The following is a 27,311-nucleotide window of genomic DNA, read 5'->3' on the forward strand; positions in this document are numbered from 1 at the left end:
TTCTCTAAGAAAATTTTCCCTTGGGAGAGTCTATTCCAGCCTGAGAGAAGAGGGAGGGAAGACATACTTCTTTAAAAAGAGGTTTACACCAACACATTATTTGTGTAAACTTTAATCTCCTTACAGTAGAAACATACACAGTACAAGCCAAAAGTAGTGTAACAATTTTACAGGAAAGCTTACCAATAAAATGCAAAACTAATTCGTATCAAATTCTTAAAAAACTGTGCACTTTCTCAAACTTAACTTTGTTCAGCACATCGTTTTGATTTATATATAATAAGGCATTAATTCTATAAGAATCATTTACTATATTCCAAAATCGCATGACCTAGGTGTAACACTCTATAGCCTGATACCATTTTTGTTCCTTTCGATATTTACAGATTTAATCTCCCTGCATTGACATGTAGCATAGAAGCACTAAGAACAAATACAAGCTTTGCCAATACTAGGTTCACATTGAAAAAGTTACATTAAAAAAAAGCTCAATTGTGCATTGCAATAGCTTGTTTCTGCTGCAGCCATGGCTGTAGTTTAAGAATAATTTCCCCTTTTGGCATGCTCCCTCACTTCCAGTAGTATTTTGGTCTTTCAAAACACAGAACTGAATCTGCTCTGAACCTGCAGGAACTGGAAGTGGACACCATTTCTACCAGCTACCCAAAATTTGTTTTCCTCCTCCCCAGAACACAGTTCTTAAATTTCTTTGAAAGTTAAATCTTCTATAAATGGCATAATTGAATTCATTCTAGCTACTATATACAGAAATGGCTCAGGCAATTAAGTTAGTCCACCTTGTCATTAGTCAACAGGAAGTATAATTACTGTAGCTGTAAAGGAGGTATCTAGTGTTCCAGAATAAGTGAGTTTAATTATGGTGAGAGCTTTCTCAATTCTATTTACATGACAACTTCAGGCTCAATGTTAAATAGCAAGTCATCATTTCCTCTTCGAACTTCAAGTAGTAGAGGTGATTCATTCATCACAGCCTCTTGCAGGTCACTGGAAGTCATCAAAGGACGTCCATTGACTTTAACAATAATATCTCCATCTTGGATCCCTCCTCTGCAAAGACAAAGACAAGAAGAAAAAGGCAGGAAGCATGCATTCTATGCAGAGAAAAAGTACAAAGACTGTTCACCACCCCTTTGGCTGATGTGATAAATCTTTACTTGTTTTAGTTTCCCTTGAAGGGAAATTCCACCCTTCTGACTGCAAAAGAGTAATTGGTAGTACTTGCTAAATGCAAAATCAGGCTCACATTATTTCATTGAGGATTTTCTTCTAAACCAGCAAAAACAAGTAGTCTAACTTTCTCTTTGTCTTCCACAAAACTATAGCAAAGGAGAAAGAGAAAAGACTTTTAGCCATGACTGACTGACTCCACTCCATCCATTTGCAAGAATATGCTTTTATCTCTCCAGTATGTATTTCAAAATTTGGAAATTAGACTACTCTCAAAATTTCAAGACAAGCAAAGTGTACCAACTGAACTACAGGCAAATTATTTCTCTCTTGCTGTTCAAGTGTAATCCAGAATAGCTGCTTTTATTGCCTTTGCATCTTCTTAATAATTCCTAAAATAATTTTTAGAAGTGTCTGATTTGTTTTGCAACTGTTCTATAAAATAGTCTCTTCCTCTAGGATAAAGCATTGTCTCAGATAATCGCTCTGACAGTATTTTATGTGAATGCTATCCTGTTTCCTGTTTAAACTCAATCCAACTTTCTATTTATTAATATTGAACGTACTTTTCAAAAACAAAATTTGGTTCATTGTATTTGGAGTGTTCCTTAAATTTGCACAGTGTCGGTGTTTCATAATGTCATGAAAGGAGGTTGTAGTGAGGTGGGTGTTGGTCTCTTTTTCCAAGTAACAAGTGACAAGACAAGAGGAAACGGCCTCAAGTTGTGCCAGGGGAGGTTTAGATTGGGTATTAGGAAAAATTTCTTCGCCAAAAGGGTTATTTAGCACTGGAATAGGCTGCCTAGGGAAGTGGTTAAGTCACCATCCCTGGAGGTATTTAAAAAGACGTGTAGAGGTGACACTTAGGGACATGGCTTACTGGTGCATGGTTGGACTCGATGTTCTTAAAGGTCTTTTCCAACCTAAATGATTCTATGATTTAAGAAATTCTGATATTGAAATATTTCAGTTTTGTAGATGTGAGTAGAATCTTAGCACAAATATTTTAACTTTTTTTTTTTAACCTAAAAGCACAATTTTTAATTGTTTAAATACAAATCAAGACTAGTATGAGAAAGTAGTTGAATATAAACAGAAATATTACCTACTAGTATCTATCTGGAGATTTATTTACAGTGAAGAAAATAATGTACTCTACATACCTATGAGAAGGTGAGTTTGGAACAACTTCATGTACATAAATTCCACTTCTGACATCAGGAAAATCAGCATTATTGTGTTTCAGTTCTTCCACCAAGCTAAAAGAAGAACACAGTTATATAGCATTTGATTCCACTACAAAAGCAGTAGCATTCAAAAATTCTTATTTATTCTCAAATTTTTTTGACAAAAACGAATGACTTAGCAGTTAATTGTTTGCCCCTTGTTCTTGTGATGAGAACATAGGGGATTTGAATTTGGATTAAAACAAGTAACATAGATTTTAAGAGAATCAAAACTACTTACCTGTGCAAAACATGCTATATTTAATGGTCTCTTACATCTCCTGCAAGAACCTGACTTTTGCTATTTGTAGCAGTAGCACAGAGGGCAGTATAGATGAGCACAAGGACAGTAGCCCAGAGAGCACAGGGACAGTAGCACTCTCTGTCCTAGGTGCTGTACAGGCACAAAAGACATTCCTGCCTCAAAGAATTAATGCTGGTGATGGGGTGGAAATTTGCTAACTATTTTGCTTCTTTCATTTTGCAAGTGATTCTTAATTTGTCTTTATTTAGAACAATACAGCTTTTGATAACTTCAGTCATCAGCTAGATCAGAAGTGTAAGAGTTTTCCAAGGAAACTTCAGTTTCCTCATTTTCTTGAGGAATTGTTTGTGCATCCCTTTCTAAAGAAAGAAGACAGGAACCAGCTGCAAAATAGAGACTCTAAAAACATCCCCTCATTTCTGAGGAGATGACAACAATTCAGGTCTGTTTACGGTGTGGGTTAAAACACCTTTCTAGAAAGAAAGGGTTTTAAACTAATGATGGATTACTCTGCTGTCCGCCATGAAAACCTGGGGTCCTTCACATGCAAAGCAAGCAAAAATGGCTGCACACAGCTTCACTTCATTTGATTTTGTACCAAGGAAGCTAACAATTAAATCACTGAAGCAAACATAACAAGGCAAGTAGCCTTTTCCTGAAAACAGGCCTGGAGACATCTTGCACTGCTTCATTAGACACCACAAAAGCAGTAAAATCTCACATCGTGTTCACTTCACAATTATGCAGAGAAACATTCTGAGTTTCTCTTCACCGGTAGTGGCCTGGTGATGTTAATGCCATTACACTGATTCCTTCCAGCTGAGGATCTGACCCTTTGGAGAGGATTGCAAGAGTGTAACTCAATAAACAAAGATGGCTTTCCTACAACCCCAGCTGGAAATTGTCTTATTTAATTTTCTATTCTACTGCCACATTGGAAATGTGCCTACTGCTGGGAAAGAACACAAGAGTAAGAGCCCTCATTTGTTATTTCAGAATACATGTGGCTAACAGCAAGACATAAAGCAACATGAGAGAGAAAAGGCAGTAAAGAACTGGAAGAGGGTGTCCATATTCTAGCTTTGTTAACATGGAGGCACGAAGCTTTAGTTTTGCACTTTAGCAACTGCTTTCTCTCCAGTTAATGGTTAGGCACCAAATCTCACATCATATGGCCTCCACTGGCACTGACAGAACTACTGCCGAACTCTCAGGCAGCTAATCTGTCACTGGCACTCACAGTCACCTGAAAGCAGCAGCTTGTTTAAATGTCACCTAAAACCTGGTATAACTCCAGACATCCTTGTCAAGAACCAAAATCCATGTTCAGGCTCTTCCTAATTTCCCTCAGCTATCAACAGGGCATCCACCATTATCAGTATTTAGAGAATGACTGACAGTGATTTTCCAGGTCTCAGAACACGTATTTCACCAATATCAATAAAATGTTCGCAGAATTCATAGAAGCTAAGGCATATTTGTGGCTTCTCTGGAGATTTTTAATGAAAGCTGAATGATGAAGTTCTGAATCACTATTGACCACATCTTGTATGCATGATCATTCAGATTAAGATTACCTTTCTAAGATACTTACGCAGGTGTTATTGTCAGCATTCTGATGCCAATGAAACGTTTCTTCCCATCTGAAAACAACACAAAGGATATTTAAGAAATTTAGACAAACACTGACAAAAATAGCTACTTTGATGACTCAAAACACCTGTCAATTAAAACAGGATGTATCAGCTTTTAACAAAACTAAACAGAAATCATACACATCTACACTGAGGTCTTTTCCCATTTTGATTAGTCTTGGTGTACAGAATGACAATCCCTCTCCCTGCAAGTGAGGGTGAGAGAAGCTCATTTATACTCCATAAGAGTTTTCCTTCAGGAAATTCAGGAAAATTTCTGTGATCTAGCATCACATGACTTCAGTAAATGGAAAATTTTGTGACCAACTACCACTTCATCTGAAACTGGTCAAGAGAATTTAATCATATGGTGTTCTTGTTAAAACATAGAAATGGGATTTAAAGAAATTAAAATTTCCACCTTTCAGAGAAAGGACAACCAAAAGACTCACACTGATTCTAATGCAAATGGCTTGTTATTTCTACCCCAAAGAATGAAAAGCAGCTTTTTAAAAAACCCAGACAGTTTAGCCAAAATGATCACAAAAATGATCAGAGGGATGGAACCCCTCCCCTGTGAAGACAGGCTGAGAGAGTTGGGGTTGTTCAGCCTGGAGAAGAGAAGGTTCCAGAGAGACCTTATAGCAGCCTTTCAGTACTTAAAGGGGGCTCATATGAAAGATGAGTATCTACTTTTTAGTAAGGCCTACTGCAATAGGACAAGACGTAATAGTTTTAAACTAAAAGAGGGTACATTCAGACTAGATATAAGGAAGAAATTTTTTACAATGAGGGTGGTAAAACACTGCAACAAGTTGCCCAGAGAGGTGGTAGATGCCCCATCCCTGGAAACATTCAAGGTCAAATTGGACAGAGCTCTGAGCAACCCCATTTAGTTGAAGATGTCCCTGCTTGTTGCAGGGGGGGTTGGACTAGATGCCTTTAAGGGTCCCTTCCAACCCAAACTATTCTATGATTAGCCAGGACCCTACAGAATTTTAAATGGTGAAAATTCAGTCCTTTAGGAACAGCACCACATTTCCGTAGTTGGCTTTTAGTAGTCATGATATTGCACAGCTGTCTTATGAAAAAAATGCAGTTTGATGATTTCCTGAAGTGACTGCTTCAGTAGTTAAGTTATATCCGGTATGAAACAGTATTTCCCCTTACTTGTTCCAGCATAACTGCTTCACAATTTCTTTGAGCTTCTTCATGTTCTCATGTGAGGAAAAAGTTTGAAAAGGAGATGTACACAGCCTCCTCTAACTCCTACTGTTCCCAAGAAAAATAGTCCCAAGTAAAGGACTTAGTCCTGAACCTTACGCATGTCCAGTATTCCCATTAGTGTCAGTGAAAACGTTGACTACGAAACATTGGATTTGCCACACTGAACAATCTTACATCTGTAACTATCATCCCTGCTTTCCCCTGAAATGTTGTGGCTCTCCTCTATTTTAAAGTTAAACTAATGAGATCAAAATCAGCTTTAAGAGTGTCATGAAGAAGTCCAATTACTCAAAATTGAAGTCTCAAAAGCTTTGGGCATGGTTGTGAACTAGCGCGCTCATAGTGCTTCTCTAGTCTACGTGGCATAAATAGAAGTTTTCACTTTTTAAAAATATCCGAACATGATAATTCTCCCACCTAAAAATAATCCCCCCATCCCGGCAACGTGGACAGTTAAATGATGAAGCTGTCTTCATGAGACACATAGATGACAGAATCTCTGGTGACAGTTTACTGTTTGTATTAAACAGTTTGCTGCTGGTCATTGCCTGTGTGATGCAGAAATATGCAGAAGCACAAAGCATACTCTGGAGGCTGAGTTAGGAATGTTTACATGAAAGAAAAATGAAAATGAAAGATGGGACAAAAGAAACTGATCTGGAAGAAACAAAACAGCAAGGAGGAGATTGGGCAAGAATGAAAAAACACAGCAGAAATGCCGCTGATATAAAAGGGAATTATTTCCCCCGTGGCTAATGATACATGTAAAAATAAGGCTGGGTTTAAAAAAAAATTAATCTGGTAACTACAGACTTATTCACAACTAAAAGTCTCATTCTACCTTTATCTTTAGGCAGGTTGGGGTATTATTTCACTCCTGTTCATGCATTAAAATGCAAAATGGCCTTCGGCCTTCTCTCCACAATAAGTTTGCCACACTCCAAATAGCAGTTCATACTGTAACAGTAGAACGCTATTGTATAAAGTAAAACTAACAGCTATGAGCTATGGATTATTTTAGTAGCAGAGTCTAGATTCCTCCCCTTCCCATCCTCCAACCATTTCATATGTCAGAATATAGGTAAAAAAAACTTCAGGCCTTTTGTTTTGCGAAAGTTTGTTCCATTCAATTTAACCCAAGTCAAACATCTTGCACTAACCCCAAAGTTTTCATCAACAATGATTAGAAGGAATATAATTGCCCAGTTTATTAGAAGTATCAGCAGAGACTGAACAGGCACAGACAACCAGTTGTAGCATTTTATCATCCCCAAAGGATAGGCATTTTGACGTCAGGGTTAAGTCACATTGGCAGAACAGTATGTGGCACCTGGAACTACCACTGTCATATTACATCTGCTCTGTGAATAAAATGTCTCAAAACCTGTCATTCTGGCAATATGCGCAATCATGAGGCAGAAGAGAAAATAATTAGGAGAACTGGAATAAAGTGAGGTTGTAAATCTAAGAAGCATGTCACCGGGGTGAAGTCCCAGCAGTAGTTCAAAGAAGGTTAATATGTTGGAACAATCAAGCTGGACAAATGTGGAACCATTGCAGCTTAAAGCTGGAGCATAGCACAGCAGAGAGAGATATTCAAATCGCATTTCATTTTTGTAAACACCAGGCCAGATTAAACACTGATTCCAGTGGTACAAGGTCAAGCAATCCAGCCTCAACCACTAGTTTAAACTTAAATCTGTTTTCTGTTAATAGAAAGTCACAAGCAGCTGACCCCACGTATCTAGAAGCAGTTCATTATTTACAGAGATTTCTGCTCCACAGTAAGGAAAGCATTTGCTTTACTGTTAAACTTTTCTTTTTTTATTGATGCTTTTAACAGTAGAGATACAAACCAGACAGATGAACACAGGCTGAAGGCAGAAGTGTTTATGACTTACAAACTGTCACAAAAAGAACTGATAAATCCAAATTAAGGGGTCAGGTACTCGAACTCTTACAGGCATGAGTAACTCCGGCACATGAGTATCCCCACTGTAGTTGATTTCAGTGGGGCCAGGATATCACCAAGATCTCCAAGTGAAGAAACGAATCCTGCACTTTTTATTCAAGCGGCAGGCAAAACTCCTACTTTTCTGCTCACTCCTTTTGCACTTAGATCGTCATGCAGATTGCATGGGCAGTCCTGAAAGCATTTACGAAAAATATTCCACTGCCAAACAGAAACCATGAAAACGGCTTGAGTCTGTAATGCTGAATTATGTGCAGTGTACCTTCCATAAAAACTGTATAGCTTAATTTAATCAATAGTCTGAATCTATAATCAGCAAGGCTCCTAAGCAGCCCTCATGACTATTGGTAATAATTATCAGTAATAATCATACAAATACATAGGCAAGCATATAGTTTCAAGACAAATAATAAAGTGTTCTAGGGATGTAAATGAGGATTCATATAAAAAACTTGGGTGTGGCCAGTGCAGAGCTCCCCCATTTCTCCTTGCCCATCTGAAATAAGGTTTACTTACTTTTCTGCTAACATTATATGAGAGGCCAGGCTGACCTCTTAGGCTGGATTTTCCTTTAATATTTTGTCAAATTGCTAACTTATGTCTTCCATTCTAGAGGATCCATGTTTGAACACTTTCTAGTTTTACTGTTCTGCTCAAGTCTAAACTAGGAATAGATGGCAGAGCCACGACTGAAACTACGAAGTTCCTATGGGATACTAACAAAAGACACTGAAGTAAAAAAAAAAAAAAAAAAAAAAATCAAAAAAAAAAAATCAGTCAATGCTTAAGTATGTATGACCTCCAGAAGTAAAGACAGAACACACAGATGGTTAAAACTGAGATATAGTTGGAGACACTTAACTTCATGCACCAGTTTAGGAATTCCTAACTATAAAAGGAGGTTAACATTATTACTGATAAATCCAAAATTAGCAAAGGCTTTCAGACCATTCAACAGATAAATATCTCTATGTAGAGAGTGGGAAATCTTTGGTCAAAAATACATTAGGTATTATTAGGTATTACCCATGCATTAGGTAATATAGGATGTTTAGATAATAATAATCAGTGCAAATACTTCATTCAAATGCCATCCTCTCCTTTTTCCCCCCTCTCCATTCCTGTACTTCAGTAGACCATGTACTTGCAGTTATATACAATGGATGGGACTTCAAAATTATATGCCTTCTATGTAAAACTGGTAATTATCTGATCAAATGAGATTCAAAAGACTAAGGTCAAGCTTATTAAACAATATTCTGAGTATCTCCTATATGCCAGAGTAAATCTGGAAAGAGCGGTTTCCTAAGGGAATTTTATCATCTTCAGGCAATATGATATTTAGAGCAAAACAGTAATACCCTTAAACTTATTTCTATGACCTAATTGTACCATAAGGGCGGATCCCACTGAAACTACTGAAACGTAATTGGAGAAAAAGAAAACATCATAGAAACATCCAAAAAATTCTGCTTACACAAATCCCTTATATCAAGAAATAACGCCTATACAACAAACCTGAAAACTATTACTAAAGGCCTAAAAAAATGCAAACTAAGTCATGGTGCAAATATCTCCTAGAAATTCTCTTTTTCTATTCATCAGGGGTTGTAAATGACTGTTCTTCTGCCTGCAGCAAGCTAAGGTGCAAGAGGTACTTCAGACAAGCATAAGCAAAAAAAATTTTAAAAATAAAAAAAAGCAAAAATCGCCTGTGCCCAGGGTATGCCAAGAAGTGATGGTCACACTGATGCCAAAAGTGTGAATCCTTTTCCTTTGATTAGAGGATGATGCGAATGATGAAAAAAAAAATCAGACAGTATATTACAATCACAAGATAAACTTGAATCTTTCACTATATTTTTTCTTAGGGTTCCATAAGCAAAGTTATCTCTAGGCCCCCTAGCTGGGCTCAGGGGATTCATCATTCTATGGAGGTAAAAGTGCCTGAAGGAGCAAGGTGGCTGATTTCAGCAGTGGCATCTCTAGCCTTCACCAACTTTCCAGCCCCTTCACTGACCAGGAACCCACTGGCAGATGGTGGGCTTTCTGCACAAGGCTTGCATTCATGCCCCTAGAGCCATGCCTGCAGGGTGAGCCATCGCTCCTCCCTGTTTAGAGATGAGCAGTTTGGGTTCTGAATGGTAACATCACTAACAATACAGTCTTGCTTCCCTCAGAAGCCAACAGTTAGTAACCTGAGTGAATAAAGAGGGTTTTTTGACATGTTGGCTGGAACAAAATTATGTCAGTATGAAATGTACTTTTCAGCACACAATTTTTTTTCATCAACTCCCCCCGAATCAGCAAGTGAAAACAATCTAATCTGGGGAATTCAGCAAAACACAGATGAGGGAAGCCATCAGAATTGTGATGGTCTCATATATACAAGCACGTGCATAACTTTAAAACCTCTGACTAAGCCAAGTTTCTGAAATAACAGTATCTGAGAGAACACTGAGAGGAAAATGGTGTAGGGAAACAACCCTGGCATCAGGAACTGGATGAACTCAGCAGAAGACAAGATTAATATCAAAAAGATTCAAGACAAGCAGCAGCCAACATTCACGATAAAAGATGAGTAGGGTGTGGACAGATAAACTGGCAAGCAAAAGAGAAAGGAAAGTTTGGCCTGGGTGAAGTATTACTAGATCAACTTTGGCTGTGCAGCATGTAGTATGACACCTAGTACAGTGTGACAGATACAAGGCTGGACTTTTTTTACTTGCCTGAGTACTGCAGTTGTCAGTTACTGGTATATTCAGATTTACATGCTCTTTAGTACAGAGGTTTGTCTTTTTTTCTGCCTCTCCACCCTTTCCCATGTATTTCTTCAGGAATTAGTACACAGCTCTTCTTCCACCAGGGCCTGAGAGTCTATCACAATATCCAATTATATAGCACGGACACAGATGACCATAGCAAAATAAAGATCATCTGCTGATAGTGTGCACGCTACACTCCATCCATGGACAAGTGTTTTAAAAAGTTTTTACCTTATTCTCCACAGTACACCTTAATCTACTTTTTGCTTGGACAATATGTGAAAGAGGAGGATAAGACTCTTTGAACAAGTCACCATCTGTTCTCAAGATCATTTGAGACTGTAATGACTCATCTGTGTCCTCAGAGGCCCTTTTTCCCAGATTTATACAGATACTGTCTACTTTTCAGGGTCTGAGTAATAAAATGTCTTTCCCACTTCTGTGAAGTTGTTTTCTATTTCCAAGCCTATGGCATTCTATACTGTAAAATAATGCTGCTGAAAGTAATAGGATCCCAGACCCATGTCTTTTGGCACTTCACCAACAGATCAGGATAATAATTAGAAGATGCCACTGTTTCTTGCAGACCTTACCTTTACTTTGTTTGTCATGCGACTCTGTGAGAAACTGAGTGATGCGGTCTGAAGGAATAGCAAAAGAAATTCCAGCTGTGACCTTCAAGGTGTTAATCCCAATCACTTCACCATCCTGTTAAGAGACAGCACCCAATTAATTTGCTTTTAAGTGACAGGGTTCAGCTCACTGCCTAGCATTTCTTGTTAAAAGCTGGTATAAGAAATTTTAGAGTGTTGTAATCACTCAAGAAATAAACATTACTTGTAAAGGAGGATCTGGGCTCTGATTCACAAACCCTTTTGCATTTAACTGTGATGGCCAGAGAGATTACAGTACAGTTTGTTCATCCAAGGTCCATCCCACCACTCGGCAAGATAATCCCTCCACTGAGTGGGCAGTGGAGTCACTACTACCACTACAGCCACAATTCATCAACCTGCAAAATCAGTGCTGGTTCAAAGCAATCCTATTTAAAATCAGTTGTGTGGATTAACCAGGTCCCATCTTTGCCATGCACCCCAGGTTTCACAGTGTGAATGAGCATAACTGCTCCTACTGGATCCCATTTTCCTCACTGCTGTGTAAATTTTCCTCTGCTCTATGGGGAAATGTTTTTCAATGGTGTATGATCTGAGACCTAATCTGCATAGTCTGAAGCTAATACGCTTCAGGGTATCTGCCTACCATTAGCCTGAATGACTGGAACCTAGTATGACCTATGAATCTTTTAGAAAAAATATTCTCCCACTTATTTCAAACTAGCTCTTGAAACAAAACAAAACAAAAACCAAGTCACCTGGACTTACCAGATTAACTAGAGGTCCTCCAGAGTTGCCATACTGTAAAAATGACATAAGGGAACAATAAATTGGTGCTTCACTGTAGGAAACACAATTTTCATTTCAAACCGTATTTTGTTTGTAAGTAAATGAAAGAGAGCAGGTCATTTCTTAGGCAGCACTGAAGGACACAATATTGATCGCAGAATACTATAGGTAGGTCTTACCCTACCCATTCACACCTCCTATGACTAGACTTTTTTTCTTTTCAGAAACAGGCCTTAAGTTAGGAGCAGCAACTTACCACTCCAAACAGTTAGACCGTAAGATTAAGAAGAATCATTAAATAGTTAAAGCAAGTATTTTGATTCTTCTAAAGACTATCAGAACAAGGTTTTGAAATAATTAATCGCTATTTAAAGTTATATTTCAGTGAGGTGCATGTACAGGTCTTAAGTATTTTTATTCATCACTTTGGTTTGTAACATTGTTAGTCTTATTCTCCACTGGAGAAGAACACAGTGCTTTACATGTTTAATCACAGCATATGAGGTAGGTACTACATAAGGATTGATTTAGTAACCACAGACATGCAACCCTCTCTGAGGAGGGCATATAGCAGCTCTGAGCAGTCCAAAATTGCCTAATACCTAATGGCCTTCAAAGGAAACATCCAACAGGACTCCAGGAAATGAAAGTTGGAGAAGTTTCTTGTCCATCTTCATGTTGGCTCAACAAGTTTGTTTTTGAGTGAGGCCAGGAGTTTTCAAGTAGGTCTACTCAACAGCCAAGAGCAGCAACTTACCACTCAAAAGAAACAAAAGCTAAGTGATGCATTACAGCAACATGAGCCATAAAACTGTTTACACTTAGATAGCACTGGGCAAACCTTACAGATTCTCAGAAGAATAAAACAGACATTAAAGTTTTTAAAACAGCTTCGAAGTTCAAGTTTAAACAGAGATCAGTTTCTTACATTGTACCTTTTCAGTGATCAGAGGCTACACACTTGATTTTTATATCTGACTGACACAAAGGAACCAAAGTAATGATTTTTCAGCTTTCCTCAGCATATCATCTATCATTCACTTGTCCTCTGTTTGAAGGACGTGATAAAGAACAAACTTCAGCATGTGCAGTATAGCTCCATTTGGGAACATATGGCCCTGTTTTCTCCTGCCCCATGTTCCTGCTGTCCTACTATTTCTCAGAAGGCAGCTGCATGCACATTGCTGCAGGAAAGTCTTGGCTGAGCCACAGGAATGCTCTGAATAGACCAGCTCTCAAACTCCTCCCATTCTCAAGAGGAAACTAGTGCATTAGCTAAGCACAAAGCACCCCTATGCCAGGGACTATCTTCATATTTTGTGGTTTCAGATGGCAAAGCTATTCAAATATATTGTCATTTTCCTTACCTCCTCTGCTATCACTATTCCATTTGGTCTAGCATTATCTGACACACTCTCCTAATCCTTGTCTAAACTTGCTCATTAGCTTTTGAGGGCAGTGAATGCCTAAGTATATACAAGGAAGCAGTTTGATCTTGAGGAATGTGTATAGGCGTGAAGTCAAGAATCCCATGTTCTAATTCTGTCTCTGCCACCAATTCAGCTTGTACTCCCGAGTAATGCATTTTGCCCAAGTTTTCTTATTCTCCTTATACAACTGAAGAGAGTAATTCCAATTAAATGTCTTAAGAGGTTCAGCTCCTGGATCATATAGAAGCTTTTTGAAAAAGCTCACTTTTATGTCATATCTTAGTACAAAAAGTAATTACCCTCTTTTTTCCCGTACAATTACCTTTGACAAGTCTGTGATGACAAACATTTGTGAAGCGCTTTGCATGTGTAAAATGCTAAGCGTTGACTTGTTATGTCAAATTTGACATTGAGGTCCAGCACATAAATCCTGAAAATATTTTCTTTTCAATGTATAACAGATTTAAGCCATAAAATTTCAGGCCATTTTCTACCTCAGATATGCATGCAGTGCTCTTTTTAGAATCAGTACAAGTTATATATACACCCAAGGACTTAATCTCTTTGGATCCCTCCAAGCTGCTCTGAAGGGACATTATTTTCATGTATTTCTATATAACTTGCAGTGCTAGGATCCTTAGCTCCAAACTGTATCTCAAACTTCATGTTACTTTACATCTAAGTTCTTACTTGGAGTATGTGATGTGCAAAGGGAAAACAAGAACAACAACAAAAAAACAGCCTTCTCCTTAAGTTCTTCCTTGGGTGTCCTGTCATTAAATTGAAGCAGATACTATCAGCTTGACTACTCCATCTGGTTCTAATGCATGGAGACGAAAGAAACTTTGGCTCTATTCTACAGCTTGCTTGGCCAGATCAGCTGAACAAGCAGAGAGAGAAATGTGTTGATTTACTGCTGGTCTATACAACCACGTGTTACTGCATGAAATCTACAGAATGAGAAGAGCCTGTCATGTGTAACATCTTCATAGACAACCTCAAAGAGGGTAGTTTTATTTATCATACCTTTCACACCACTAATGCCTGAACACAACTTACAGACACTGCATAGTCTTTTACAAAAAGAAAGGCCTATCACCAATTTTAAACAAAGCTGCTTTTATTTAGTGGTTTCATCTTTCAGAGCACACACTTCCCTGCTGAACAGGTGGGGATTTCAAGGTTCCAGGACTGCGGAGCTCTGCTCCTCACACACCTAGTACTTACATTGATAATAGCATCTGTCTGAATGTAATCCATATCTGAGTCCCGCAGGCCAAGTTCTTTGCCATCTCGCTGAGCAGTGCTGACAATACCTGTTGTCACAGTGTTCTGTAAGGCAAACGGACTTCCAATCGCTACCACAAATTCTCCTGGCCTCAGATCAGCAGAGTGTCCCAGTAACAATACTGGTAGTTTTTTCTTAAACACAGAAAGAAAGAAATAAGCATTAGTTTATACCTGAAAATAACCTGTTTGGAAAGATCAAAAACTAGGAAGAAGTTAGGAATATCCAATTGCCATTACATTAATGAAAGAGCCACTCAGTATCATATACCTAAAACTTACACCAGGTAAAATTAGTATACTGCAGGGTGTTACTGCTTTAAACTATCTTCAGAAACAACCTGCTAGCAGCAGTACCTTGCAGATTGCATCCAGAAAAAAAAAAAAAGTCAGCAAGATCCTGAAACAGACTTTCCTGGTTTCCAGCAGATTGTTCCCTCCTCCTCCTAGAAACAGCATACAAACCAGCTGTTGACCAGCCTGCTGCTCTTCCTACACTATGTACTACCTTGCAGTCCATGTACTGGCACAAAGCTAGAAGGATTAGCCAAAATAGCCTAGGTCTTCAGGTAAAGATAGCAGAATCTGGCCACATATTAATTGAGCTGCATTTTTTTTTCTGCATTTTTAGCAGTTCCTAGCACAGATGACAAAGTAATTTAATTCTAAGATATGAAGAACTTGCAGGCCTGTATTTCAGTACATAATTTTCCCTAGATACATTTCCAAGGAATCCCTAAACACATATTCCAGCCAATCACTCTACTAAATGAAACTGAAATAGGGTTCCCAAATTAATTCATTCATCTGTTTATGGCACTTACCTTAGGGTGAATCTTTATTGTTGCAATGTCAGATTTCTTGTCAATGTCTTTGATGGTTGCTTCATAGGTATCTCCATTCTGTAGCTGCACTTTCAGCTGTTGTCTGCCTGATATAGCATTGGTGCTTGACACCACATGGGCATTGGTCACAATTAAACCAGAATCAGACATAATAAACCCCGATCCACTGGAAAGAGGGACATTTCGACCAAAGAGAGGGTGCCTGTACAAAAGCAAGTAATTATAACTCATAAGAGAAGCATAAATTAAGAGATTATACTAGCAGTCACTTACCACCATTCACTCTGAGAAATAAGAAAGCATTTGATGACCAATGTTACAATCCTTACAAAAATTAAATTAAAAAAAAATTGACAAAGTAAGGATCCTTTGCTGAAAATTGTGACTGCTTTTAGTCAGCCAGGGAGATAGGAACTGAGGTTTTCAGACAACCCGCAGGGTCCTTTTCCTTTGGTTTCCAATTCTGTCTTTGTAGGCTTCCTTGCAAAGAGGCTAGGTGACTAAAAGGGAAGGACGAGCAATCCATTTGATCCCACCAGATGCTGCTTCTATACGGAAAGAAAATGATGACAGGAAATAGTAGGGCTGACAAACGGACTGATCCTCTAGTGGGAAAAAAAAGGAAGAAGAAGGAACCTCGCAGCAGGACAGAGGAGTAAAGGAAGAGATGATGTCTCAGGGAATCATGAAGCCCAAGTGTACACTGGCAGGAAAACACATGGAAATGTGAAAGATAAGAAATGAAAAACACTAACAGTGGGTAAAACTTGGTGGGAAACAACATTTGCTGCAATATAGACAGTTAAAAGACTTTATAAATAAAGTATTATGACTTTTCTCTATGAACAACTGCTGTAATGACCTTAGATTTGTTAAGAGGAACAGAAAGTGCCTGGGCAGCACAAGATGAGAAAAGGTCCACAAATTCTTCTTTCTTCCAAGATGTGGTCCTTATTAGGAAATTGTTTGAAAGTTCTGGGCTATTCAGCAGTAAAGAATTGGAGCCAATCCCAGGCAGAAGGCAGTATCACAATTAGCGCCCAGCAGGCTGCTGGACAAACATTTACTTATAGGGAAGAACAAACAATCTTAACTACATACGCAAAGATCTTAAACATCTTCAATTGTAACATTCTCTTAAAAGACCAATCAGCATGTGCATAAATCTATGTCTTAGAAAACCTGATTATCTTGATTTTTGCATATTAAAAAAGCCTATAAAAATTCTCCAAGAAATTCTTAAACCTATGCAAAATTAGAGTACTCGAAGCAGAAAGGTATTCAGGTGATGGAGTAGATATAATATTTGCAGTAATTTGTTCTGACAGCAGGCTGGTTTGAGCACTCAGTGTTAATAAACCTTCCTCCCAGGTTGTTTTGAGCACTCAGTGTTAAACTTGCTGCCTCAGCTCCAGCTTCAGTACACTGAATATTGGTATCTTTTGGTCAGCAAATTTAGTACATTTTTTTCCTATCAGAAATCGTTTCTGTGTTTAGATAGGCTACATCTGGTCAACATGCTACCTCTTAATGTTCTCCCTGCCAAAATAAAATCACCTCTCATTGAATATAGAATAAGCAACAAGGAGCTACGTTTTTCCAGCTTACCTTCTGGACTTGTTTTTTTTTTATTAAAACTGGGGTAATAAACATAATCCAATAAGCAACACATTTTAGTGAAGGCTGAAGAGACCTCCAAAGATGAGATAGACTTATTTTATGGCAAACAATATGTATTGTAAAGTACTGTAAAGACTTTAAGCCCAATAAAATAGATCTACTAAACAGGAATAAAACACACAAAAGGGTCGTTCTCTGGATAAATGAGTCTGCTGTAATGTTTCAGAGCATTTTGTGAACTTCAAGAATTCAAAATGAAATTTACTACACTGAAAAATCTTTGTAGACCATTGTTAAACTATGCAAATCAAACACAAAGAATTGAAAGTGTTACCTGAGGAAAAGTTCAATGTGCACAACTGCAGGTGCAATTTTTTCCACCACATCTGCTATGAAGTTGAATTTGTATCTTGGGCTGCTGGACTGTAGGTGACCTATACTAGCAGAAAGAATTGGATATGTTAATAAGACAATACCCTTTTTTACCAAGTAGGTGAGATAAATATGCTTTGAATTGGTCTGTTTCTCCTACTGGGATAGTTTCCAAACAGGTATTTGAAAAGTAATCAAAGTCATTAAGATTGTTCAAAACTTATCCAGCATTTTGCTTGTTCCTGAGAAAATTAAACATCAGCATCACTTGGTTGTAAGTTCTTTGACTTTCTTGGAAGTCTACAAACCTTGTTTGGAGTATTTTTCTCAGGACAACTACTAATTATTATCCAAAACACATAGGGTCATAGGATAAATCAGGTTGGAAGGGACCTCAGGAGGTCTCTAGTTCAACCTCCTGCTCAAAGCTGGGTCGTCTACAAAGGCAGACCAGGTTGGTCAAAGGCTCTGTCCACTTGGGACTTGAAAACCTCCAATGATAGAGACTCCAGAAATTCTCTGGGCAACTCGTCCCACTGCTTCACTATCCTCCATGATGTAAAAGTTTTTCTTATATCTACTCTGAACCTCTGTTGTTGAGACTCATCTTTCAACTCATGCCCAATGTTTCTCATCCTCCCACTATGCACCACTGTAAAAAGCCTGGCTCCATCTTCCTGATAATTTCCTCATGAGTGCAGGAAGGCTGCTGTTAGGTCCTCCTGACACCTTCTCTTCTCCAGGCTGAACAAGCCCAGTTCCCTCAGCTTCTTCTCACAGGAGATATGTCCAGCCCCCACAACCATCCTCATGACCTTCTCCTGAACTCACTCCAGTTTGTCAATGCCTTTCTTGTACTGAGGGGTCCAAAACTGGATGCAGTATTCTAGAAGTGGTCTAACAAGTGCTGAGTAATATAGCTGCAGTATTTGGGAACCACATGTAGAACCTAAGTTAGGATTTTTTGAAGCAGACTCATTAGAAACCTGCTGTAAATGATAACCTTTGCACCTAAAAAGTTTTGCAAATTCACATTTAAGCTGTCACAAGCAGTTGCACATAGCAATAGATTACTAAATACTAAGCGTTCTGATAAAAGCCGGTGCGGTACTACGTTACGAAGCACTATACACAGCATTTATGAATACTGAATATAATTCTGTGGAATGAAGATCTTAGGGAAAAAAGGCCCACAGCATCCTGGCTGCTAATGTCATAACATCCTGGATTCTAACATCACAACATCACAGAGTAATAATACTGCTTGTGCTAGAATGTCATACTTTCTGCGATCCCTAATACATGGGGACATATAGCCACATATGTTAAACGCATGTTAGGGGACATATCACCACACTCAAATAGCAATCTTTCATGTTCACAGCCTGATGCTTTAAAATTGACTATGGGATCTAGGGAAAGGAGTAAATGAGTTGTAATCAGATACAGCAATAACATTTCTGGCTTTTTTCAAATCTGGTGCAACACTCTTTATCCCAGGAAATTTAATTCTTCTTCTGCCATTTAGTCAGGAGGGAGAGGCTCTAAGTTCTAATTTCTAAACCACATCAACTCTTCAGAAGTGATGCTTGCCCCATCATGATTTGCTTTAAGTTCAACTCATGCTTAAGGATGAACTTACGCCACAGTAGCTCTTGTGTACCAAGTCAACACTCGGTCTTAACAGTTCTAGATTTGCCTATTTCTAAATCACATAACACAGTAATGAGCCCAGATACAGATTCTGCCTTTTGACAGTATATACTTTTCTTTCATCAGTTGCCCTTTACCCAAGTCTTTAAAAGGAAACTAGGTAGGAGGCATCACACAAGAAGGAAAGACACACAGAAAAGAAAGGAGAGAGAAATTTAGGAGAGTTCTCACGTATTTTGGTATTCTGTGTAGGTCTTAATTCAAAGATCATTTTCACCAATTCTTATCTACAGGTGTTTTACTGACCATTAAACCTTGTAACTTGTAAATTAGTTGGGATGATTACAGCACCATGGAGTCTAACTTACATACAAAAAAAGCCTCACTGATCTATTCTATTCTTTGAATGACTTCATAAGATAGTGGGTGACAGAGAACTAGTTGTTATAGTTCCTATAGCATCTCAGAAAGTTTTCACAATAAAACTGTTAAAGGACCTATGAAGTCAGAAAGTGAGAGGCCTTACATTACCACAGTATCCAAAAGACCTGAAGCAAAGACAGGAACTTATGGAATGGACGCAACACTGGTACCAAGGAAGAAAGTATTGAAGAAACCAAATCAAGACAATTAGGCATTTCTCCATAGAAGTCTATGAGTTCTTTTTCCTGTTACTGGACATGGGATTTACTTTTGAGGGGAAAGAAACCATGCTTACATTTAGCAAGCCAAATTTATAAGATATGGTATAAACAGAAGGGACAACTTGGCAGGACTAGATTCAGTCTATTATTTTTACATACATTCTCACACACTCTGAAAAATCCTTCTAACCAATTGAATATGCTTGTTTCAGTACTTAGTTTAAAAGAGACACCACAAACAAGAATCACAGAGGACAGTCAAATATAAGCACAATATACTGTTATTTATTTTGCTGACTGGGCCACTGAAGATTTGTCTTACCTTCAGTTCACAAGCAGCTTGCCTGATTATGCAGTATATCCTTTGAAGTCTGCTAACTTGACTTTGAATGCTTGCATACATAGCAATGTTCACTGACAGGATGTAACACTATCATCACATTTATCTTAATAGAAATGACTATGCATCTATGAAAGACAGTTAGCTATACCCTCAGCTGATAAACTAGCATAGAATTGGGGGGAAAAGCATGGTGAACACAGGCTTTCAGTTGGTGTAAATCAGCATAGCTCTAAGTGAGTCCAGGCAACTAAATCCCTTTGCATCTGCTGAGTGCTGAGCTCTTCTGCTCATGCCAAATTGTCACAGAATTGCACATGGCCAAAAGCAGAGGAGGACACCTGTCAAAGAACTCAGTTTTGCACCACTCCTGAGTAGCCACTAGGGAAACATCATGGGTGGCAGTGGCTTTCCAGGTAAGATTTGGGGTAGGCAGAGAGAAAAAGTCTGAAAGATAACAGATGAATGCAAACATGGAAAGAGCCAAAGAAAATAAAATGCAGCCCTAGGGAGAGGAGACTGTAAAACCAAAGCAAAGCTTGTCTTCTTTCCATACCATAGCGGAAGCATTTCTCAGTCTGAGCAGAAGTCCAGAACCTCTCTGTTGGGGTCGAAAGACAAGAATACTCAAACCTGAAGGTAAATCAAATCCGCACTATATGTTAAAGGGAAATCTGAAACAAAGGAGGATGAAGAAGAAGAGACACGCAAACTTCGTAAGAAAAGTGTAGCTGAAGATCTACTGGCCTGACTAGAGATGAGCTGTTCTTACTATTGTCTGGTGGGGACTAAATACTGGTGAAAACTGACTTACAAAGTTGAGATGTCTTCATAGAAACTGATCTCTCTTGAATCAGCTTCTGCCAGCTGGGAGTGATGAGAACCTTTAAACACATTATATGACATGCCAGGAACTCAAACTGTGGACTTGGAAGATGTAACTGCAAACTAACATTTAATCTCACACATACAGCCCTATTTAAGGGAACTGAAATGTTGGTTATTATTAACAACATTTTAGTGCATAGTTACTAAACTGTTGGTTTTCATCGGAAGTTCTCAATATACTTTAAAAGGGAGGAATTGCAGCCTGAGAAACTGAAGAAGGAAGCAACATCCAACATTGTGTAAGTTGTTAAGGTCACCCTGAAAACAAGTCTTGTAACTGTAGCAGTAGAATCAGGGCTTTACATCAGACTTCCAATCTACCCTTTAATTTGCATTAGTTGGTAGACACTAGCTGCTGCTACTGTTCTTACTAAAACATAAAATTAAATGTGTGTCTTTTTCTTCCTTTGTCCTCCCCCAAATACTCTCGCTGTCTTGCAGAGTTTCACGCAGCTCTCGGACCTCTGCTGGACTGTGAATGTAAAAGCTCTGAGTTTACAGCAGCTTTGTGTATTTTGACCTATTGACCTACTGAGATTTGCCACATATTTTTTCAAAGGTCTCTCAATAACATCCATTATTTTCCATGTTATTACTGCATGTTCAAAGTCATCTCACACTAACCAAAGCTAATTTATCTTGGCAAAAAGCCATCACTTAATCCAATTAACTATCTGTTGTATAACCAAGATATCAAAGGTGCTGCAACCAGGTTGTACTTGAAGCAAAAACAAATTTATACTATATGAGTCTTCAGCTGTCTACACAGTTCTTAATCAAAAGAACTAGATTTTCCCAGTCTGCTCCATAGCCACAAATCAACCAGATTTTCAGTAGATCTGAACTCCCATCCTGTCATTTCAATGAAGTGATTAGATCTTCAGCTCTCCAGCTCCTCTCACAGAACACTCAAAATCCAGATGTAGACGTAAGTGCATAAACTGGAGTTAAAGATGTTCAGCCGGTTTTGTAAAATGTGGTCTTTTATTTCCAGTTCTATGGGCTCCAACTACATTGGATTTACATGGCTAAAGCTAAGTGCCTGTCAGGTAGGTGTATCCTTTCTATCAGCTTAAAACTTTTCCTGGACTGTAGTGTTCTCTACAGGCTATGAGTTCATCTAATAGTGTTTTATTTACTTTCTTGCAGAGACAATAGACCCACTCTAACCTCATTAACACTGCTGTAAATCAGGAACAACTCCAACAAATTTGTAGAGTTAAGCTAGTATGAAGGGAACTGGAAAAAAAATTCAGCAGAAATAAATTGTCATAATCCCACTGAAGACAATAAAGCTAGACCAATTTACATTTGCAAAAGACTGAAAGTTTCTGAATATCTGCCAACTTACTCCCTGTAGAATTAAATCAAATCACATTCAATGCTTTCTTATAGACAATACATTGTATTAAAATCCACAATTTTATATTCATTAAGAATTTGTGAGCCTGGGAAACTCATTCTTTCAAGGCTGTTCCCCCATCACCCTTTTAAAACCAGCTTCAGAAAAGATCCGTGTGTTCAGCAAAATTATTATGTCTAAGGGAGGACTGCAACCTGGCAGATCTGATCACCAGGGATAAACACTGTCCCTACTGTGCTTTCATGGAAAGAAGTGAAAGACAAATAAAAGATTATAATGTCTCTGCTTAAAAAACAGAAACATCTGCTGGAAACATAGGTTCATGGGCAGCTTTTCTGATGAATTCAGCATTAAGATCAAGTTGCATAGCTGTGCACTGACCATAAAGCCTTGGTGAGTTTAATGCCACATTATGGTTCAGGCAACTTGTTTATACAATGGATGTCTACCGTGCACAGATGAAAACATTTTGGTGAACCAACACCAAAGTGGCTTTCCTGTGCAGTGCAGCAATGACAGCAGCCAGACGAAGACAGACTGGCACAAGCCTTCCAGCACAGACACCTCACTGCCTCACTGACTTCAGATGCTTGTTATTCCTCCTTCCCAAGTGACTCTCACAAGGAGACACAGTGAGAACATCTCTTTCCTGTTAGCTATACTATACAAAGCAGTGAAGTGCTATACTCTGAATGATATACCAAACACTGTACAATATTCATCCTCACCTGCAGGAACTCAAAACAAACTCAGACATAAGGAAAACAATCAGTAAAGGAATGTGACTAGAGTTTGCGTTTCCAGCCAACACCTTGCAGTGCATTTCCCTAAATATAGCTGGGGGCAGCTGTAAAGCTCTGATGACAGTAATACCAGTAGGAGACTTCAGTATCTCTTACTAGGCCAACTTCTCAAAAATGCAAGTAATGATATGCTCAGTTGTTCCTCTGTATCTTCAAGGTTATGCACAGGCACACTCCAAACACCCCATGTGGAACTGTGTGCAATGACTCTGCTCATGCATTAACTGTATTTCAAACATTTCTTTTAGGGAACTGAACTTTTAAGCTCATATCTTGCAAAGATTTGACTGCCATGGGTGAAGCTTATATCATGACCACCTTCTGAGACGGAATTCAGTTAAAACAATGCAGAGGACAGACATTCTCAGGCAGAACCCTGCAAAGGATCAGTGTCAAACCCAACGTATTTGTTTTCTGGAACTTCTTTCCTCAAAGGTTTTCTAATCAATCTTTTTGTTTTCCTTGTTGCACTGACAAAATAGCAGCCTTATTTTTCAAAAAAATAACTTTTTGCTTCCACATCCTAGGTAAGAAAATACAAATCTTTCAACATATGAAGTGTCTTCACAGAAGCCATTAGCAAAATAATATCACAGGGAATTATTAACTGTACTAAGAAAGTTGTACTGAGAGATCATAAACAGTCCTTTGTGCAAGAAAGTCTGACATAAATCAGCCACAGGTTGCAGGTGACCATGTGAATCCTTTGAGTGAGGAGTTTGACACCTTAATGGATCATTATATGGCATTGTTAAAACTTAAATTTGCTGCAGTGAGAAACAGGGCTCTATAAGAATGGGTCTTTGATTACAGAGGTTGTCTTCCATAAATATCTATGCCATTACTTACACACTACCCTGTAACAGCTTGTCTTTCTCACAGTAGGTGACAGAAGGCAGGGAAAAGCTAGCTGCTTCAGAAAATTCCCTATATTAAGGTATCTAGTGTTGAAGAGAAAAAATATATATATTTGTAGCATATAGTTTAAATTTGCCTAGGAGTTCTGCTCAGATGCATCAGGCTAACTGTATGAGTAATAGTTTTCAGGGCATAGGCATACTGAAGAACATCAATGAGAGCGTTCCTGTATCTCCATGCAATACACACCCCCTTTAGTACACTGTATCTAGAACTTGCAATTTGGCATGTTGTTCTTCAAGCTAATCCAGGACTTCAACAAGGAAAAAGTATTTTCAATTCTGTCAGTTTTGGAATTATCATGCAGTCATCCTGAGCACCTCTTTCCTCCCTTCCTTTCTGCACCCTTTACTATCCTTTACCGCTCCTTTTTCATGCATCCTCGCTCATGAGACTTCTGTCACTAGGAAACCACAGCTAAGTTTTCTCAGCCCATCTTGGTTTATCACAGCCAGAATATAACTTAGCATCAACATAAGCAACTGGAAATGGACAAAAGTAAAGGTCATTGCATGGTCAGAAAATGGCCTAAGTCACACTATGTAAGGCTACTGTTATCTGAGATTGTTTTAATATATGTACGGTTAAGTAAAACTGGATTTACTTCATAACTAGCTTAGCCCTTCAAACTCTGAGTCATCTGAGGCCAGATTTCTTTCAAGAACAGGGAAAAGGGAGAAACTCGACAGTAATGTTAAACTGTCGACTCTTCTAAACCTCTCATTACAGCCATTGCATGTTATTGTTAAAAAAAAAAAAAAAAAACAAACCACCATAATTGAGTTCTATTCCTGGCTCAACCACCAACTCAGTCTGACCTTGGGCAAGACACTCGGTTTCTTTGAGCTTCAGTTTGTGCAGCTGTAGAATTGAATAAAAAAATTAAAACTTAACAGAGAACCAGATGCTTCATCTAAGCTGAGGTTTTCTGGGACAAAAAAATAAAGCCAAAATAAAGTGAACACTAAAATAGTTGCTTGAAAAAAGAATGTTACCTCTACCTCACAGCTCCAAATTCCTAAGCCTATTAACAGTAGATTCAGGAGGATTCCTTAAAGAAAATGTCATATATACCAAACCCCAAGAACTCAGTAAGCCCTTAGATGCAGGCTAGCTCACTTATTTTGGTTAAACATTCTGATTATTTCACGTGGATCAGTTCCAAACAAGTATTAGGAGTACTAAAGCTAATGGATGCTGATGTGAAAAGGAACAGGCAAACAGCAATTTATAACTACAAAATACTGGAGAGACTGATCATTGCAGCTCCAGGCTGGCATCTGGAGCAATTCTTGACTCTTACAAGATACTCCTAAAGGGACTCCAGGAAGACAATTTGATGTCCTCCTCTCTGCACCACAGTTCACCTTCTCTCAAGAGCAGTCTACATGAAAGGTCTCCTATTCACAGAAAGGCTACAACAGTAGCCCTTTTCCCTCTGACTCCTCCCAAAAATTCTGGCAAGTTTGCTACCTATGAATAAACAGGATGGTTAGTGGTTCACCTGACATAATGGAAACACTCATGCATGATTTAGAACTCCGTTATGCATATGACTTTTCTTTCCAGGAACACTATCAGAAAGGTAACAGAAGCAAACGCTTAAAATAACGTATCAGTAAGTACGTGAAAAGGTATTAGCAGCATTAATGCTTCCATAAAGTGACCCATTTTAATACTAAAAAAAAATTACCAATGTAAGTGGTTCCTGCAAACAGAAGACCATTTGATACCCTGAGTGTCAGTATTTTAAACTGTAAAGGATGTTCACAGGTATTTTTTCCCACTTTAGACTCTACAAGGCTACAAAACTTCTTGTGAAAAGAAAATAAAACAGGCAAAAGACTACGTTTTAGGTGTTTTATATACTACTCGGTGCTTTTTCTCCCGTTTGAGCTACATGGCTTAAAGACACATTTTCTGCGCAGAGATGCCTGTCAGGTGAATCCAATTAACCTCCCGTACAGCACCAGGGAAGGCCCCACAGCACAAGCATTCCCGGGTCCCTGCTCTGCCCGTGGGGGCCACGGTGCAACGGATCTGCAGCGCGACCTGCACAGGCAATGCCACCGAAATGCCCCAGCAGCAAGTGCCGACGTTGCAAAACGAACGCAGCGCCGGCAGGACAAGAGCAAGTTGTACCACCACCCTGCCTTGAGAAGGGGCGACGGCTGAGGACGTAACGGCTGCCCTGCCCTCCACCGAGCTGGCTTCCATGCTGCCGACCGCACTCACCTCCTGCTCACCGGCGCGACGCGTCAGCGATGCGCGCAACCCTGAGGCGTCCGCGGCCGTCCTACGGAGCAGAAGCCTTCCCAGGCCTCAGCCCGAGGCCTCCAGCCCACGCTGAGGATCAGGGAGGATGACTTTTGCCATTCAGAAAGGACCCGAGCGCCCCTTCCCCACGCCACGGCGACCCCAGGCAGGCGAGGCGCCTTGACCTTATAGCCTCTTACGGTCCCTGGAGCCACCCAGCCGTCCTGGGTCACTGGAAAATCACGATTTTTCTTATCCCGGCCACCAGCACGCCCCTGCGCTGTCCACCCGCCTCCCCCTGCCCCACGGGCAGGCCCCACCATGCTCCTACCCGATTCACAGGCTCCCTTCTGGACCTGGGCGACGGCGGGCAGGCCGTGCTGCAGCGCCTTGCGGCTCACCGCCTTCAGCTGGCAGATGTTGTCGTAGGTCCGGCCGTCGCTGCCGCACACCTGGGCGCTGAGCTTGCACTGGCAGACCCCCTTGGCGAAGCGCTTGCCCATGGGGTAGCGGCAGTCGAGGCTGTCCCCGCAGGGGGGGTCCTCCTTGCGGCCGCAGGAGTCCCCCTCGCCCGCGGCGCAGATGAGGCAGCAGTTGCAGCGGTCGGGGACGTAGCCGCTGGGGCAGCTGGGGCTGGGGCACTTTGAGACATCGCAGCGGGTCGGGCACTTGGCTCGGGAAGCCGAGAGGTCCGCGGCGCCCGGGCTGCAGCTGAGGGACAGCAGGAGCAACGGGCTCAGCAGCGACACCCGCATCCTCGGCGGGCTGCCGGCGGCGAGAGCGGCGGAGAAGGGGTGCGAGCCCGCCCGGCCCGAGGGGAGGCGGTGGCGGGGGAAGGTGCGATCGCGGTGCGGCGAGGCAAGGGTAAGTCGGGCTTTATGCCCACACGGGCGGGAGAGTCCCTTCTCCCCCGAGCGGGGCTTTTGCAGGCGGAGCGGGAAAAAGCAGCAGATGGAAGGAAAGAGGCTGGAGCACGAAGCCGCAGGGTTAAGCCCAGCTCCGTCCGTCCGAGGCGCGGCAGCTCAGGCTGCTCCCCGGGACTAGCTCGCAGGGCTGAGGCGCCGAGCCATGGCCAAGCTGCCGCCGCGCAAGGTGAGCGCCGTCCCCAGGCGGCCGCGGGAAGCAGTGAGGACCGCGCCGAGCAGAGCGGCAGGGTTATATGTGGGACGCGCCCGGAGCCCCCGCCGCCGCCTCCAGCAGCAGCCGCGGGAG

The 27,311-nt window shown here is 40.2% G+C and overlaps 1 protein-coding gene across 1 annotated transcript; it reads right to left on the reverse strand.

Annotated features, from left to right (window-relative positions):
• On the reverse strand, positions 1–27,311 carry HTRA3 (HtrA serine peptidase 3). The gene is made up of 9 exons (XM_075022509.1): positions 26,431–27,311; positions 17,197–17,296; positions 15,222–15,444; positions 14,338–14,532; positions 11,660–11,692; positions 10,871–10,985; positions 4,274–4,322; positions 2,352–2,447; positions 1–1,068 (listed from the first exon to the last, which is right to left on the reverse strand). Exons 1-9 carry the CDS (start codon positions 26,852–26,854, stop codon positions 903–905), a joined length of 1,401 nt encoding a protein of 466 aa, XP_074878610.1. The 5' UTR covers positions 26,855–27,311; the 3' UTR covers positions 1–902.

This window comes from Buteo buteo, chromosome 1 (assembly GCF_964188355.1).
Source record: "Buteo buteo chromosome 1, bButBut1.hap1.1, whole genome shotgun sequence".
In the NCBI taxonomy this organism is placed as follows: Eukaryota; Metazoa; Chordata; class Aves; order Accipitriformes; family Accipitridae; genus Buteo; species Buteo buteo.